Raw genomic sequence first — 14,966 nt, 5'->3', positions numbered from 1 at the left:
TTGCCAATAAAATTCTCAGAACTCAGTGGAAAAGGGCTGCGGCAGGCAGCTGGTGGTAAGATACGTCCAAGGCGCGGGAGACCCAGTGGAAGAAGAGGATTTGAAATTAAAAGAAGCTCCTTTTTGTTAAAATTGTGGCTCTACCACGCTACATAAAAAAAAAGGTCGGCCAAGGTTCGGCGGCCCGTTTATGGCTTCTCATTGGTCGGATCTCCCTTACCGTTGTAACGTACGGACATGCCTTGGTCTCTCTTTGTACCCACCACCTACCGGCCATTTATTTATTGTTTACAAATTGTTTTCAGAAATGTGTCAATCATATAGCTAGGTACATAATGCACGTACACGTCCGATATAGGTAACATTGATACATATAATATATTTTTTATCAGGTAAATGCTACCTGAGATGTAATTAGAAGCATGACCCTTTCACTTAAACCTTTTAGCTTAAAAACTTTTTGGTAAAATTACCTAAATTGTTAATTTGAGTTGCTGTTTTCGTTATTCAGGGTGTGCTTGCATATTTTATCAATGTTTCACATAAAACTTGCTAGTAAAAATAATTTCTTAAATTTGGTCAGATGACAAGTTAGTAGAAAAAGTTGTAACGATTTATTGGGAGAGGAATGATTTTAACATTATTTGTAGGTAATGAGATAGAGGTTTTCCAATCATCAATGACCGCCGTGGCATAGTGATAAATGTTTTTACTTGTGGCCACTTGTCTAGAGTTTGATTCCCTACAAATTTGGGTTTTTGTACTTAAATATATAAACATCTAATCCACCAATCAAGGAAGGAGAATTCCTTGTGTAATGGTGGATTTTTGTGTAATTTTGCTATTGATTGATTTCAGATAAAAGTGCGCGAGGCGACATCCAACGACCCATGGGGCCCGTCCAGCACGCTGATGACGGAGATCGCCGACCTGACCTACAACGTGATGGCTTTCACGGAGATCATGCACATGATCTGGAAGCGGCTCAACGACCACGGCAAGAACTGGCGCCACGTCTACAAGGCGCTCGTGCTAATGGAGTATCTCATCAAAACGGGCACCGAGAAGGTGGCGTTACAGTGCAAGGAGAACATCTTTGCCATACACACTCTCAAGGACTTTCAGTATTTGGAGGACGGAAAGGATCAAGGTATTACCCCTAGTGCTCGTTATAACCAAATTCGTTATTCGACTGTATATCAAAAATTATGTTTATTTCTGATAATAAAATTATAAGGCGTATTTCATCACCTTTCAAAAACAGTTTTTAGTTTTCCGATACTTTTAGAAATATGTATTCCATTTATTTGGATACTTTTAGAAATATTCCATTTATTTGGATACATTTAGAAATATTCCATTTATTTGGGTACATTTAGAAATATTCAATTTATTTGGATTTTATTGCAATGCGGAAGAATTTCTGACAAAATATGCCAGATGCCTGAGGGGTTAATCTTTCACTTACTGTGCTAAAAAAATCCACGCTTTCCCGTGCTGTGTAGTCAATACACATCTCAAAATAAGCGATTTAATATCGGAGAAATATGAATATTCATAGCTAATCGATTATGTTTATTATATTTTATATCAAAAGTGATAATAATTGTAATTTAATTGCTGAAAACATGAAAATACCAGCGGCAAATGCTAAAGAAATGTGCGAGAGGTCCATATCTAACGACGGTTCGCGGCTGACTGGCTAGCGGCTGGCGGCTGGCACAAACACAGGTGTGCGGTCGTAGGTATCGATGGTCTAAATCAAAATACAACTGCAGACGTGTGGATGTCTCATGTTCCCGCATAGCGAATTAAAGCGGGACATCAATAGCGTGTCATTTCCTCGCACACTCTTCGCGTATTAGTATCACACAGTTGATTGTATTGGTGTATTTGTTCCCGATTTTTAACAAAAATCTCTGATTTTTAATTGAATTTGAAAACTATGTAAAATATTATTTTTTAATGCAGAAATGTATAACGGAGGAATACCTAAAATGTGAACCCAGAATTTATTATATTTATAGAGTTATTAAAGTTATTAGAAGCAATGTGTAGTAAATACACACCACAGATAAAGAAAGGTTAACGTACCTAAAATGTAATGATGGCTTCCAACCTCTGCTAGGAAAGACAATAAGAAGAATTGGTAGAAATAGGGTTTCAATAATGCTAGTTGATTGGGAAAATAAAATTTAATTTAATTAATTTATTACTTCTGCAAACATTTTTAGACTTTAATGAAACGCCTATCACCATCAATTGCAGGTCTGAATGTGCGGGAGAAGGCCAAGCAGCTGGTGAACCTGCTGAAGGATGACGAGCGGCTGAAGAACGAGAGAGCGCGCGCCCTCAAGGCCAAGGAGAGGTTTGCGCAGTCTGCCAGCGCCATCGGCAGCGATGGGGCGCTCGACATGCCCTCCAGCCCGCCCTTCTCTACGGTATTACCAATGCCTTAATTAAATTACAAGCCAGAGACCCTTTGACCTCTTCAGCTGGTCTCTCTCATCCCATCATCTTGCATCGCAACAAGGGATGGATTCATATGTCCGTCACTCTTGGACATACCAACCCCTAGATTCCTACCCACCTCTCGTACCTTTTTCCTTCCCACAACTTCCTCTCCTTCCTTTTTTGTTTAAAGGACCCTCCACACAGCATCCTCAAAGATGACATAAACCCTGAGGGAAATTATTTTCCCCAGGGCCTCCTGTGTGGGGTTAATGGAAGAAAAAAAAAGATCTTTTGACACCCAAAGTAAATAGCTCTTAAATTGGCATTGAGCAAATAGTCCAATGGATTTATGAACATAATTATTTGAGCCATACACCAATCTGACGTGACAATCATTTTTCATTGGCAGATGGGCGGAGGGGGAGGCAGCAGCCACGGCAGTGAGGGCGCAGCGTGGTCTGGCGCCACGGCCAGCGCTGCTTCGCTGGAGACGGCGCGGCCGCAGACCGCCGGTGAGGAAGAGCTGCAGCTGCAGCTGGCGCTGGCTGTAAGCCGCGAGGAAGCGGAGCGTGACGAGCGGCGCCGGCGCTCCGACAACGTGCGCCTGCAGCTGGCACTCAGTCAGAGCGAGCAGGACTTCAAGTATGTATACATTTATGGTGAAAAGGATGCGTACACGCATTGCATATGTATATACGTAATATCATAGAACGCAGATGAATGTCCCCCTTCTGTCAGTTTCCTCTGGAATGTTTGTGCTGAACCGAGTGACTCCCGATGCCATCGACTGGCTGAATAACCTCAGCATCCCACTTCAGCACCAGGTCATTTCAAGCTTCAGGTCTCTTCAGGATTCAGCTCATTTCAAGATTTGCTCATGTCCTCTTAAAAACTCGGTTCACTGCTTATTTTAATTTTAAAAAGACTACACTGATGTTGTGTACATCATACAAGACGCACTAAAAATGTTAAATGTTCTGCCACCTCACAAAATGTATTTGTCCCAACTCTATTTCTTTGTATTACTAACAAAGGTTTTGCATTAATACTAATATTTTGTGGTGGTGAGGTGTTTGTGTATTAGCACTAGATTTCATGTATACAACATTTTATGCCACCCCCCACTCCCTGGGTATGAAAATACATATTCTCCTTTTGGCTCTTTCACACTTCACACCTCACCGCATTTGAGGTAGGACACCTCACCTCATTTGAGGTGGGACACCTCATTTCAATATTTGTGCACCTCGTACAAACTCATTCTTAAATTGTGTCCTATCCGATACTACTCCACATAATATCACCAAAGGCAATCTCAAGGCCTGCTGTGTGTTAAAAATTTTATTTCATTGTTTTGCGTGATGGTCTTTCACTTAGTCTCAGTCTAAGAGATATTCTCTGATGGTCTCTCTCATGTGCTTCAGACCCCAACATTTATCTCAATGATTAGATTAATAGGTTGAAACAAAAAACATCTAGAAAACTATGAACTTCGTGATTCTCTTCATGATATTAAAATATGCATATTGTTTTCTTCCAGAGGGGCCCCCGAGACCAGCGTCAGACCCCGCAATGACACCCCGCAGCAGAGCCACCTGCTGGACCTGCTGGACATGAATGTGGGCAACCCTGTGTCCAACAGCCCCGCGCTGGTCGACCCCTGGGGTGCTCCTCCCACCCCACCGCAGAGACCTCAGGTTGGTGGACCTATATTTATGATTTTGAATTTAATGATGCCGCAGAGAAGTTTGAGATAAAGATGCTTTGTCTTATTTGCAAATATGTATTAAAATATTGATTGAGATTTGAGAGGACTTTTTGACAGCAGAATCGAACCCATAAAGTAGGAATATGTACTTTGTGTTGAAGCAGCAAAAACTCTTAAACGGTCTCCATGGAGCATGGAGCATGGAACTAGAGCTTTGGTCTGCATGAGCTAAGAAGTGATTAAAAACATTCAGTGATTGATTGCTCGCAACTCAATGTTTGAATCCCCACATTTGATGTTTAAGTTCTCGCAACACAATATTTAAGTGATCACAACTTATGATTAATTTCCCCCAACTCTTTATTAAAATGCTCACAACTCATGACTAAGTGCTCCCAACTCTTTGTTTGAGTGCTCACTACCCTTTGTTTGAATGCTCACAACTCTTTGTTTGAGTGCTCATAACTCTTTATTTGAGTGCTCACAACTCTTTGTTTAAGTGCTCAGTACCCTTTGTTTGAGTGCTCACAACTCTTTGTTTGAGTGCTAAAAACTCTTTGTTTGAGGGCTCATAACGCTTTGTTTGAGTGCTCACTACCCTTTGTTTGAGTGCTCACAACTCTTTGTTTGAGTGCTCACTACTCTTTGTTTGAGTGCTCGCTGCCCTTTGTTTGAGTGCTCACAACTCTTTGTTTGAGTGCTCACTACTCTTTGTTTGAGTGCTCGCTGCCCTTTGTTTGAGTGCTCACAACTCTTTGTTTGAGTGCTCACTACTCTTTGTTTGAATACTTGCTATTTACTTGTTACCTAAGTGCTCGTAAGTCAATATTTGACTGCTCGCTACTGAATATTTGCCTCAAGTCCTCAATTTACTATGGAATCATTTATTATATTATATTAAAATAATTAACCAACACAACATGTCATCACTACAACCAACTAACACAGTGGTACATAGTGGATTATGTTCTTAGTTGATGAATATCAAAGCAAACAAATAAAACCTTGTATTGTTCCGTACTCATTGTTATGTTGGGGATGTTTTTTCTTGTGAATTTTTCATGTTCTTTCATTGTGATTGCTGTTTTATTGTCTGATTAACATTATTTTTATTGTATCTAAATTATGTATTTTGTATTTATTTACTCATGAAATTAATCTATGCATTATTTAATCCTCGTATGAAATACGGTAAGAGTGAACTAACTAAAATGAACTCAATGGCAGACCAGTTCATACTCCTTGCTCTGATGTGAGATCACCATTTATAGTTGAATCGTAACTCTTTTCCTCTACCTACCTCTTTTCCTCCCTTCTCCCGATATTCCTCAATTGGAGTTTTCATGTTACCAAGAGTAATGGGACATTTGTATGATATTCACACACAACAAAAATAGTAAAATTCTTGAAATCTGAAAATTATATTGTCTATGCCTTTTTAAAACTTACTATGTATTAAAATGGTATGCATCTATGTATTAATAATTTGTACAGCTTTTAGGGGATAATTTATAATGTTTATTTATTTTTATTTGCATGTTTTCATTATTTTAATATATTTTTGCTATTTCTTTTAATCTTGCAATCAGTCGTTGGATCTTGGATATGAAGTTTATTACGATCCAATGGTAAGCTTTATGGATTTGTTTGCAATTAATTATTTATTTTTGCATTATGAAGAGGTTTAGTTAAGAGTACTTTATATTATACATTTAAATGTTATGTTTATTATATGGTTTGTTATAAATATTGTAAAGAGTTATTTATTATTGGTGATTGAAGCACAAACATTTCATGTGGTGTTTCTGCACTAAGGGAGCTTATTCGGTGAAACTTTGTTTTAGAAATTGCAACATACACATTAAAGATTCAACAATTTGATTTATTACGCAATAAACTCGTATTGACAATCTTACCACTTGAAAAAATATGACTTCATTATTTGTGTTTTTTTTTTACGTTAGATCCATCCAGGGGGCCTGAGGAAACTAATTTCCCTCAGAGCCTTTGTCATCTTTGGGGATAGTATGTGGAGAGTTTTTTAAGGAAAGGAGGGTGAGGAAGATCTACGAAGGAAAAAAATATGAGGGGTGGGAAGGAATCTGGTGGTCAATGTGTCCAATGAATCCATCATAATAATTGGATAATTTGTAGAGCGCCGTTTTTGTGAAAAATCACCTTAAGGGCGCTCCCTCCCACTGCGGTGCAAGACGATGGGTTGAGTGAGTCTGGCTGAAGAGGTCAAAAGGTCTCCCTCATCCAGTCTCTCTCGATCCAATCCGCCACGCAGCAGGTGGGCAAACGCATCCGCCGCCAAGACCTAGACAAACCTCACTCCATAAACCCGGGCACCCCTGCTAAGTCACCAAATGTAGTGGACCACCTGGGGTGACCTATGGCAGGGGTGTTGGTCATCCAATAAATGGTTCCCGGGGCAGCGGTACCCATATCCGCCTCCCAAAATGCCTATGCTAATTTTGCTAAGATTTTGGTGGTATGTGTTTATTTTGATTTGTCTCAGTTTACAAGAAGCATTCTCATTGGGTCCCAAATTCCTTTTGACTGCTTTTCAATGACGGTCTTCTTTCGAATGTTTATACATCACCAAATAATTCAATGACAACCCAGGTGAATTTTATATAAGGAACTGGGCAATCTGTCAAGAAATCAGTTTAAACTTGAGAATTCTTCTATGTCTGCTATGCAGACCGTCTCCATATAAACAACAATAATAGTATATTCCAAATCTCCGGGGGAAAAATGTGTTGATAGAGTTAGGCTCAAACTAATTGAAAATAATATACATATAGAGAAGCTTTCATTCAGCAGTGGATCTAAAATATGCGTAGATGTTACATAGTGGTATAATGTCATGAATTAAAATGAACCTAACCAAAGTGTAAATGCAGCAACTAAAGCCAAGTTTCGCAGTGTTCATGTGCGTATTGTCTGTGGTGTCCATTCCAGCAAATGTCGTCCGATCCCTGGAGCAGTAGCCCCGTGTCGCCTCTGACCGTGGGGCTCCACGGCCCCTCACAGCCCCACAACCCACCGCTGCCCCAGCCCCCGCCTGACCCCTGGGCGCCCCCCAGCAGCCAGCTCCCCCCTCCGCAGAACTCGGCCATCAAGGACCCCTGGGCCCCCACACAGGTGATTGGACAAATCTGTGGCTATGCTGATTTAATATTGGAAATAAGAAATCCACGGTACCATTGCTTGGATGTTGGAAATAAGATATCATTGGTACCGTTGCCTGGATATTGGAAATAAGATATAAATGGTACCATTGCGTGGATGTTGGAAGTAAGATATCCGTGGTGTCATTGCTTAGATGTTATTAATAAGATATGTATTGGTTCATTGATTCTTTTTCAACATTTGAAATAAGAATTTTATATTTAATGGTTTGGTTTTTTGAATGTTGGAAATAAGGTATCTAAGGTTTCTATGATTGTTGCCAATAATTTGAAATAAGAATTCCATGCTATCGTTGTACAGATGTTGTAAATAAGGTATCTATGGTTTCAACACAAAACATAATATTTCCACGGGATTGTTAGTTGAATACTGGAAATAAAATAATGTTGCAGTTAAAATTATTTTTCAACTTTTGAAATAAGAATTCCTTGGTATTATCAGAGGCCAGCTTTACCATACCAACTTTGAACGGGCGTGTAAGAATCTAATTAGCAAGACGGAAGATGTTTATGGTTTTCTAGTTAATTTTAACCTTAAAAATAAGTATTTTTTGGGTTTGTTAATAATAATTTATTTCTTTCCAACATTAGACTGTTTGTTTTAATTTTGAATCTTGAAGAATATACTTGTGCCTACAAATGACTAGTCTTCAATAATTAAATACTAAAATTTGAGGTTTTACTCACTAAGTTATTCCAAAAAATAAAAATGACTAGTTCTTGAAACTTATAGAAAAAATATATTTTTGGTATGAAATTAATTCTAGCGTAAATCAAGAAGTTATTACAGGAAAAAAACCGTTCAAAATATAACTGCGGTCATTTCATATCTCTATAATAATATTAGTGCAATCTTTTTTTTGGTAGAACAGTAGAACCCCGTTAATTCGAAATCCACGGGACATCAAAAATCTAATTTCGAATTAACAAATTCCCACGTAATTCGAATTTTGTGAAAAAAAAAATGCCGAAAATCGAGTTCCTCGGCAGACCCTTCAAATTCGGATAGTACCTTTGGTGTAAATTCGTATAATACGAATTATTCTCGTGTAAATCGAATTTTCGCAGATTACCGCTGCGGTCGGCCCTTCAAGTTTAGTTAATCAAAGTAAATTCTTAAAAATACCACACATTTTTGCAGCCGGCCCTTTAAATTCAGATATTCAACGTAAATTCGTAAAAATATGATATATTTCCGTGTAAATCGAGATTTCACAGCCGATTTTTATCGCACTCGGCCTTTTAAACTCATATATTCGAAGTAAATTAGTAAAAATACAATGTATTTACGCGTAAATCTAAATTTTGCAGCCGATTTAAATCGCGGCCGGCTCTTTAAATTCGGATATTTGAAATAAATTCGTAAAAATACGATTTATTTACACGCAATCGAAATTTTGCTGCCGATTTCTGTGGCGGCTGACCTTATTCTCGGCCCTTCAAACTTGGATATTCTCGATAAATTCGAAAAAATACGACATTCTAGTGTAAATTTATTCAGATTTACAAAATAATAATACTAATTAGTACGATGTATAACCACGTAAAAGCACATTTTTCAGCGTTTTACCACCACGGCTGTCTTTTTGATTCAGATTTACGAAATTATATGTTTTATTTTTGCAAAAAACGAATTTTTTCGAATTACATGAACAAATTTACGTGCGCGGACAAAAACAAAAATTTCAAATTACGAACTTCGAATTAAAAATTATTTTGTATGAAAAAAATTTTCTGCTGATATTTTTTCGGCGAAAATTCCGAATTACGCGTTTTTTCTAATTATCGGGGTTCTACTGTATTAATCTTTTCTAAAAATTTTCCTTTCATTGTTTTTGACCTTTATTTTATATGTATTTAATGTTTCCCCGCCCCCACAGGCTTCAGACTTGGATTTACTAGATTACTACCCTCCGATGGTGAGATATGGATTTACTAACAAACAAATACATCACCATCTCATCCACCATAGACTAATTCACCTACAATAATTTATTATGGGAAACACCTCATTGGTTTTGGTTTCATGTGGATTTTGTTGCTTTCAACATTATTAACATATTTTGTTCTATATTTTGTCCTATTTGTTTTATGTTTTGTATGCTTTTGTATATAATATTATTTTTATACAGTCTGAACTATCTGATTACTTTTCACTATTATCTTAAATACATTCACGGACCCTTATTCCAAACAAACTGAGTGATTGCTAAGTTAAAATTTGATTCAAATATGTAAACAATTCCATCGCTACTGCTTCACTGGATAATTTTAAAATCGTAACTTTGTTTACTAAAACTATATATCTCGAAAAGAATATCTATTTATACATTCTGGTAAGTGAAATGAAAGATGTAGGTAGGTACCTACAATAATGTATAATTTCTATTCAATTTAGGTTAATTGCATAAATAATATTGCATTTTTGTGGTCTGTTAGGTACTTTTTGGTATGCTCAGGCCCTTCTTTCAGAGGGATATAAGTAACCGAAACTCATGTCGTGCACCCACGTCTAAATTTTGTTCGCACACGTCGCTATTAAAATAATGAGACCAGCGTCACCACCAATCGTTGGATTCTCGAAACGTCTAAACTAGAATTCTTTAATAACCAGTTAAACAGTTAACTAAACAGTTGCCGTAATTTTTGTGTCTTATTTATATTTGTTGACGGTTTTGTTCGTAGCATTGATTTAAAGCATTGTTAAAAATGTCGGACACAAGAGACAATATGTTTAAAGTCTTGACGATGTGAGTGGGAACAACCTCATCCGGTTGGTCGTGGGAGATTGCCGTCGCCTACAAAACTAACGGCAACGTTTGTATGAACTAACCTTGTTGCTGATGCATGGCTGTCTTCGCCAAGAATCATACTTCTAAATCCCTGTGAAAGAAGGGCCTTAATTGAAAATGTTGGTGAAATGGAATTGTTTGATCCTCCAACAATTTTTTTTTTTAATTAGCATTAGCACAGTTACGATTGATGAATGCAGCTATTAAAGTTTTTTTTAACAGAATACAAGGGCAGGCTGAAAAGTAATGCACACTTGCTTGTAGAGCGCAAACAAAAAAAAATAGCATGATCGGACAAAAAGTATATTAGATTACAATTCTTAAGTTTCAAAATCATATATGTATTTATTTTTCAACATGGTCACTGTTAAGACAAACACATTTTTCCTAAAGTGTAACAAGTTTTTTCATTCCGTCATTGATAAACTCATGTGACTTTTCTCGAATCCAGGACTTGACAGCTGCCTTCACCTCGTCGTCCGAGGCGTAATGATTACCCTTGAGGTCTCTCTTGAATAGAGGAAAAAAATAAAAATCGCAAGGCGCATGATCGGGGGAATAAGGAGGGTGCGGAATCGGTTCTTACTTCGGGTTTCGCAGAGCCTCTTTAGTTGCACGTGAGGTGTGTGAACGAGCGTCATCATATTGCAAGTTTATTAGCGTCAGGCTGCCTCTAACACGACAAACTCGACGTCTGAGGTGTTGTAGAGTCTGTATGTACCGAGAACAATTTACCGCTGCCCCTCGTTCCAATCGCCAATCGGTCACATAAACTCAGTGAACATCTCAAAACTTTTTCGTCTCAGGAGAAGATGGATGTCAATATTCAGCGCTTTCTCTTTTCTTGTTTCATCGACAATTATGGCTTTTCTAGGCTTGCAACCACGACATTTTCTTACCCATCAATTTTCAGTAGACCTATCAACAGCATCATCACCATAAACAGCCTTTAAACGGTGATGAATCTCAGTAGGAGTCCCTTTTTCAGCAGTTAGAAATTCGAAAATAGCACGCTGTTTAACTTGCGTTGACATAGCACTAGGACGCTGACCAGGTATGTCATCAAAATGATAATTCAACACACCTACAAAAAGTGATATAAAATCATGAAAATTGATGAAACAAAAACTACTTTAAATAGGTTACATAGGTAACTATAAAACCTAGTGTTTGTTTCATCACTTTTAATGACTCGTATATCACTTTTTAAAAGTGTGTTGAATTTTCGTTTTGATGAAATATCATGGAACCCACTAGAACACGTCTCCATACTTCTGCTTCACGAAATACACTGAATGAAAAAACCTCAAACCTGCGCATGCGTATTGAGGGGGAATGTTACTTCCACATGCCACCTAGCGCGCTTTTGAAGGTCATTTTGTTCGCACTCTACAAGCATGTGTGCATTACTTTTCAGCCTACCCTCGTATGTTAGCATCCTTTTACTTTGTTGATTTTAGTTTTTTTTTATAGCAGCAATAATAAAAATTTGGCTTTTCAGAAGCAATTTTGGACTAATAATAATAATCTGTCAAAACTACCTGCATTTGAGTTTTGCAGTTTGGTAACTTTGTGGTTCTGACTTTAAAAATGTATACTTTTATTTCCTTAACATATTCAGATGCTTGTTTCTTTTTAGCCTGTCTTCTTGAACTTGTGTCGTTTAGCTGAACTTAAAATATTTAGCTTAATTTAAAATACATTTATTATAATAATGTATGTACAAATAAGTCTCCTTTAAATTGCTATTTTATCATATAAATCCTTAATTAATTTAGAATTAGGTAAAGGGTAAAAGAAAATCTTTAAAGAGTGCAAAAGGTTCAAATGTGAACCTTAAAATAAGAATGATTTTCAATTGTCTTTTACTGGTGCTTGCAATATGGCAAGAGCTTCAAAGTGTTCTTTTGTATGATCAGTATTTATAGGCTGCATTTACACACGTACACACATACACACACACACACTCTTTTCTGTGTGATCAGGAGTGCATTGTAAACATCGCAGGAACATGTCATGAAAGCGTGTGTACTGTAATTATACAACTTTAAACAATCTTTCTCGCATGAAATTACTCTTCGGAAATAGTTTTCGTTTTAAGGCAGCTATTGTCTGTTGGTCTTCCATATCAAATAAAACATTAATAATGGCATTTATTCCAGGCAACATCCCCACTGCAGATGCTCTCCAGCCCCTCGTCCGACCTAGAGTTTGACCTGATCACCAACCGGACGCGCCAGCAAAATGGTTCCAGCAGCAACAACAACAACCACCATTCCAACGGGGGCGCCATGTCCCCCGACCCCTTCGACCTGTCCATCCTGGGGGACATGCTGGCCCCTAATGCCAACCCCACCCTGACGGCCAAGAAGACCCCGCAGAGCTTCCTGGGGGAGAACTCAGCCCTGGTCAACCTGGACAACCTGATCAAGCCCATGAACGGCGGTAGTGTGAACGAGCCCACGCTGTTTGGGGCCAGCGCGGCCGGGACGCTGAACAATTCTCACATGAACATGGCGAACCCATTCTCTTCGGAAGTGCCGCCGCCTAGACAGAATCTGTTCCAAGCGCAGACACAGGTTGGTTCTTTAACCCTTAGGATACGACCAACTACAATAGCAGTTTAGTAAAATCATGACTACCTTCAAGTGCACTGCAATTTGCAGTGTACAGAGCTAGGTTTTAGAAGTTATGAAGGCATTTCAATATTGTCCATGAAAATTCCTAAGTAAAACGTTGACATTGTAGATGCCCATCGATTATTTGAAATATAATTTTCAATATTATATTTAGCTTTGAGATATTTACAAAATATTAGCCATCTTCTAGGGGTTAAATTTTTTTGGTAACTTAGAGATGAGCACTTACAAACCTATAATATTTTTTAGTGTGCACTTCTATTTATTATCTAATTGATGTAATTGATGAATTTTTCAAACTTTTTAAATTATTTTAATAAATATTTTTTTATTGTTTTGAGTGTCGCACTAGATCGTCTAGATTCTAGAACCTTTAAACAAATTGTTGTTTTCGGCTACAACAATATAAATAATTATTAGGTTTCTTCCAATCGTTAGTTCTCTAGCATGAACAAAAGTCTTCAGCTACTGAATAATTTGTCATCGAAATAAGTTCTCTACTTGGCCTATAATTTTTTTTCATCCTTCATTTTATAAAGATTAAAAAAAGTTATTTTATTATTGTAAGACACTGCATGTCCAAGTTAATAAAATGCTTAAATAGTCAAGAGTCAGAATAACAGATACAAAAAATATAATACACGAGATATAAGTGCTTGAATAGAATCAGTCAAGAGTCAGAATAACAGATACACAAATATAATACACGAGATATAAATGCTTGAATAGAATCATCTCAAGAGTCAGAATAACAGATACACAAATAAAATACAAGATATATAATTTTTTTTTTTTTTTTTAAAAAGGAAGACAAACATTCCCGGGTTACGAATAACCTGACAATATTTGAAAATCTCCTACTACCACCACAGTTAGCTGAAAATGTTGCTTGTGTTGTGATGGAGGACTTAGCCAGCCGAGGAATTGAACACACTACGCCTGAGTGGGACCCAAGCGCGATGTCAACTCGGCCACCGACCGGTCAATGAATAGAATCATCTCAAGAGTCAGAATAACAGATATACAAATATAATATACGAGATATTAATTGTTTTTGTGTTTTTTAAATGACATATATGTAAATCAAATTATTTTTTAAATGACATATAAATCAAATTTAATTATGTTGTTATTTTAAGTTCTGCAATTATTTATTTTTATTGTGACAGCTGTTTTGGCATTCAAGGCGATTTTTAAACTGTGGTTAGGCCACATTTGAGACTTGAAACTTATTTGTATGATTCTATTTACCCCCCCCCCCCTCATTACAATTTTTATAAAGTCTAAAATTTATTACCGATTAAACCGATTTACTGAGAAAGTAATTGTGAAAATAGATTCTCTATTATGAGGGGTACTTTGAAATCTGTTTTCACCACATTAAATTGTAATGTTTTCTAATTGTTTAATAATGACGTGACTGTTATTAGTTTATTTATTTTTTATATTGTTTAGGTCTTGTGAACATACAGAGAAGTGGGGAATAAACAATTTTCCTTACTTTATTAGTTAATGTTACGTTAGGATCATTAATTGATTATTTTGATTTATAATTTTTCAAGTAAATTTATTTACGATTTTTTAAACCTTTAGTCATCTTAATTGTGTCATGTTTACTTATAATATTTTTTGTTTGTTTTTCTTCAGCCCCGCCTCACGATGAACGAGATAAAGCAGCAGCCCCCCTTTGCCATGGCCCCCGCCCCGCAGGACCCTTGGGCTCCCGTCCCCCACTCCCACTCCACCACCCCCAACCCCTTCTTGTCATAACCTCCCGCAACTGCAAACACTGGACCAGAGGGAGCCCCCCTGAACTTTACAACACTGGGGGACACAATACTATGATTCTACTTCTTTAGATTTTATGATATTTTATTACGTATCTAGAATACTTTTTTTTTTATCCCATAAACTATTGATTGAATTGAATATGGCACAATTATTGTAACTTGAAACTTTTCTAAAATAACAGAATTGTACAACATTATGATTAAAAAAAAACTTTATAAGTAGTTAGAAATGTACCGGTCTGAAGATGCCCTTAGTAAAGTTAATAAGTGGAATAAAGTTTTTTTAATCATAAATTGTTGTAATGGAGTTCTACCACAATTGACCGTTCCAAAATTAGAAATATGTGTAAAGGATTTTAATAAGTGTATTAGAGCAACATTGTATT

At 37.0% G+C, this 14,966-nt stretch overlaps 1 protein-coding gene across 5 annotated transcripts in view; it reads left to right on the top strand.

The window, feature by feature from the left end:
- The window catches only part of lqf (epsin homolog lqf), a 35,671-nt gene extending 21,097 nt beyond the window's left edge, over positions 1 to 14,574 (top strand). For 3 of the 5 annotated variants that reach the window (XM_089638299.1, XM_089638297.1, XM_089638298.1), the window contains 8 exons: positions 859 to 1,150; positions 2,269 to 2,441; positions 2,864 to 3,096; positions 3,995 to 4,151; positions 7,130 to 7,312; positions 9,240 to 9,278; positions 12,314 to 12,730; positions 14,438 to 14,574. In XM_089638299.1, the coding sequence (XP_089494425.1) occupies positions 859 to 1,150; positions 2,269 to 2,441; positions 2,864 to 3,096; positions 3,995 to 4,151; positions 7,130 to 7,312; positions 9,240 to 9,278; positions 12,314 to 12,730; positions 14,438 to 14,560 (1,617 nt within the window). In that variant the 3' untranslated portion in view covers positions 14,561 to 14,574. The remainder of the gene's footprint in view (positions 1 to 858; positions 1,151 to 2,268; positions 2,442 to 2,863; positions 3,097 to 3,994; positions 4,152 to 7,129; positions 7,313 to 9,239; positions 9,279 to 12,313; positions 12,731 to 14,437) is intronic. The other 2 variants (XM_089638300.1, XM_089638301.1) reach the window with 2 other exon arrangements.
- Positions 14,575 to 14,966: the final 392 nt, after the last annotated feature.

This window comes from Hesperophylax consimilis, chromosome 12 (assembly GCF_061612785.1).
Source record: "Hesperophylax consimilis isolate HC1 chromosome 12, BYU_Hcon_1.0, whole genome shotgun sequence".
Classification (NCBI taxonomy): domain Eukaryota; kingdom Metazoa; phylum Arthropoda; class Insecta; order Trichoptera; family Limnephilidae; genus Hesperophylax; species Hesperophylax consimilis.
Note: the sequence above shows the minus strand (reverse complement) of the source record. Positions and strands in the feature narration are given on the sequence as shown.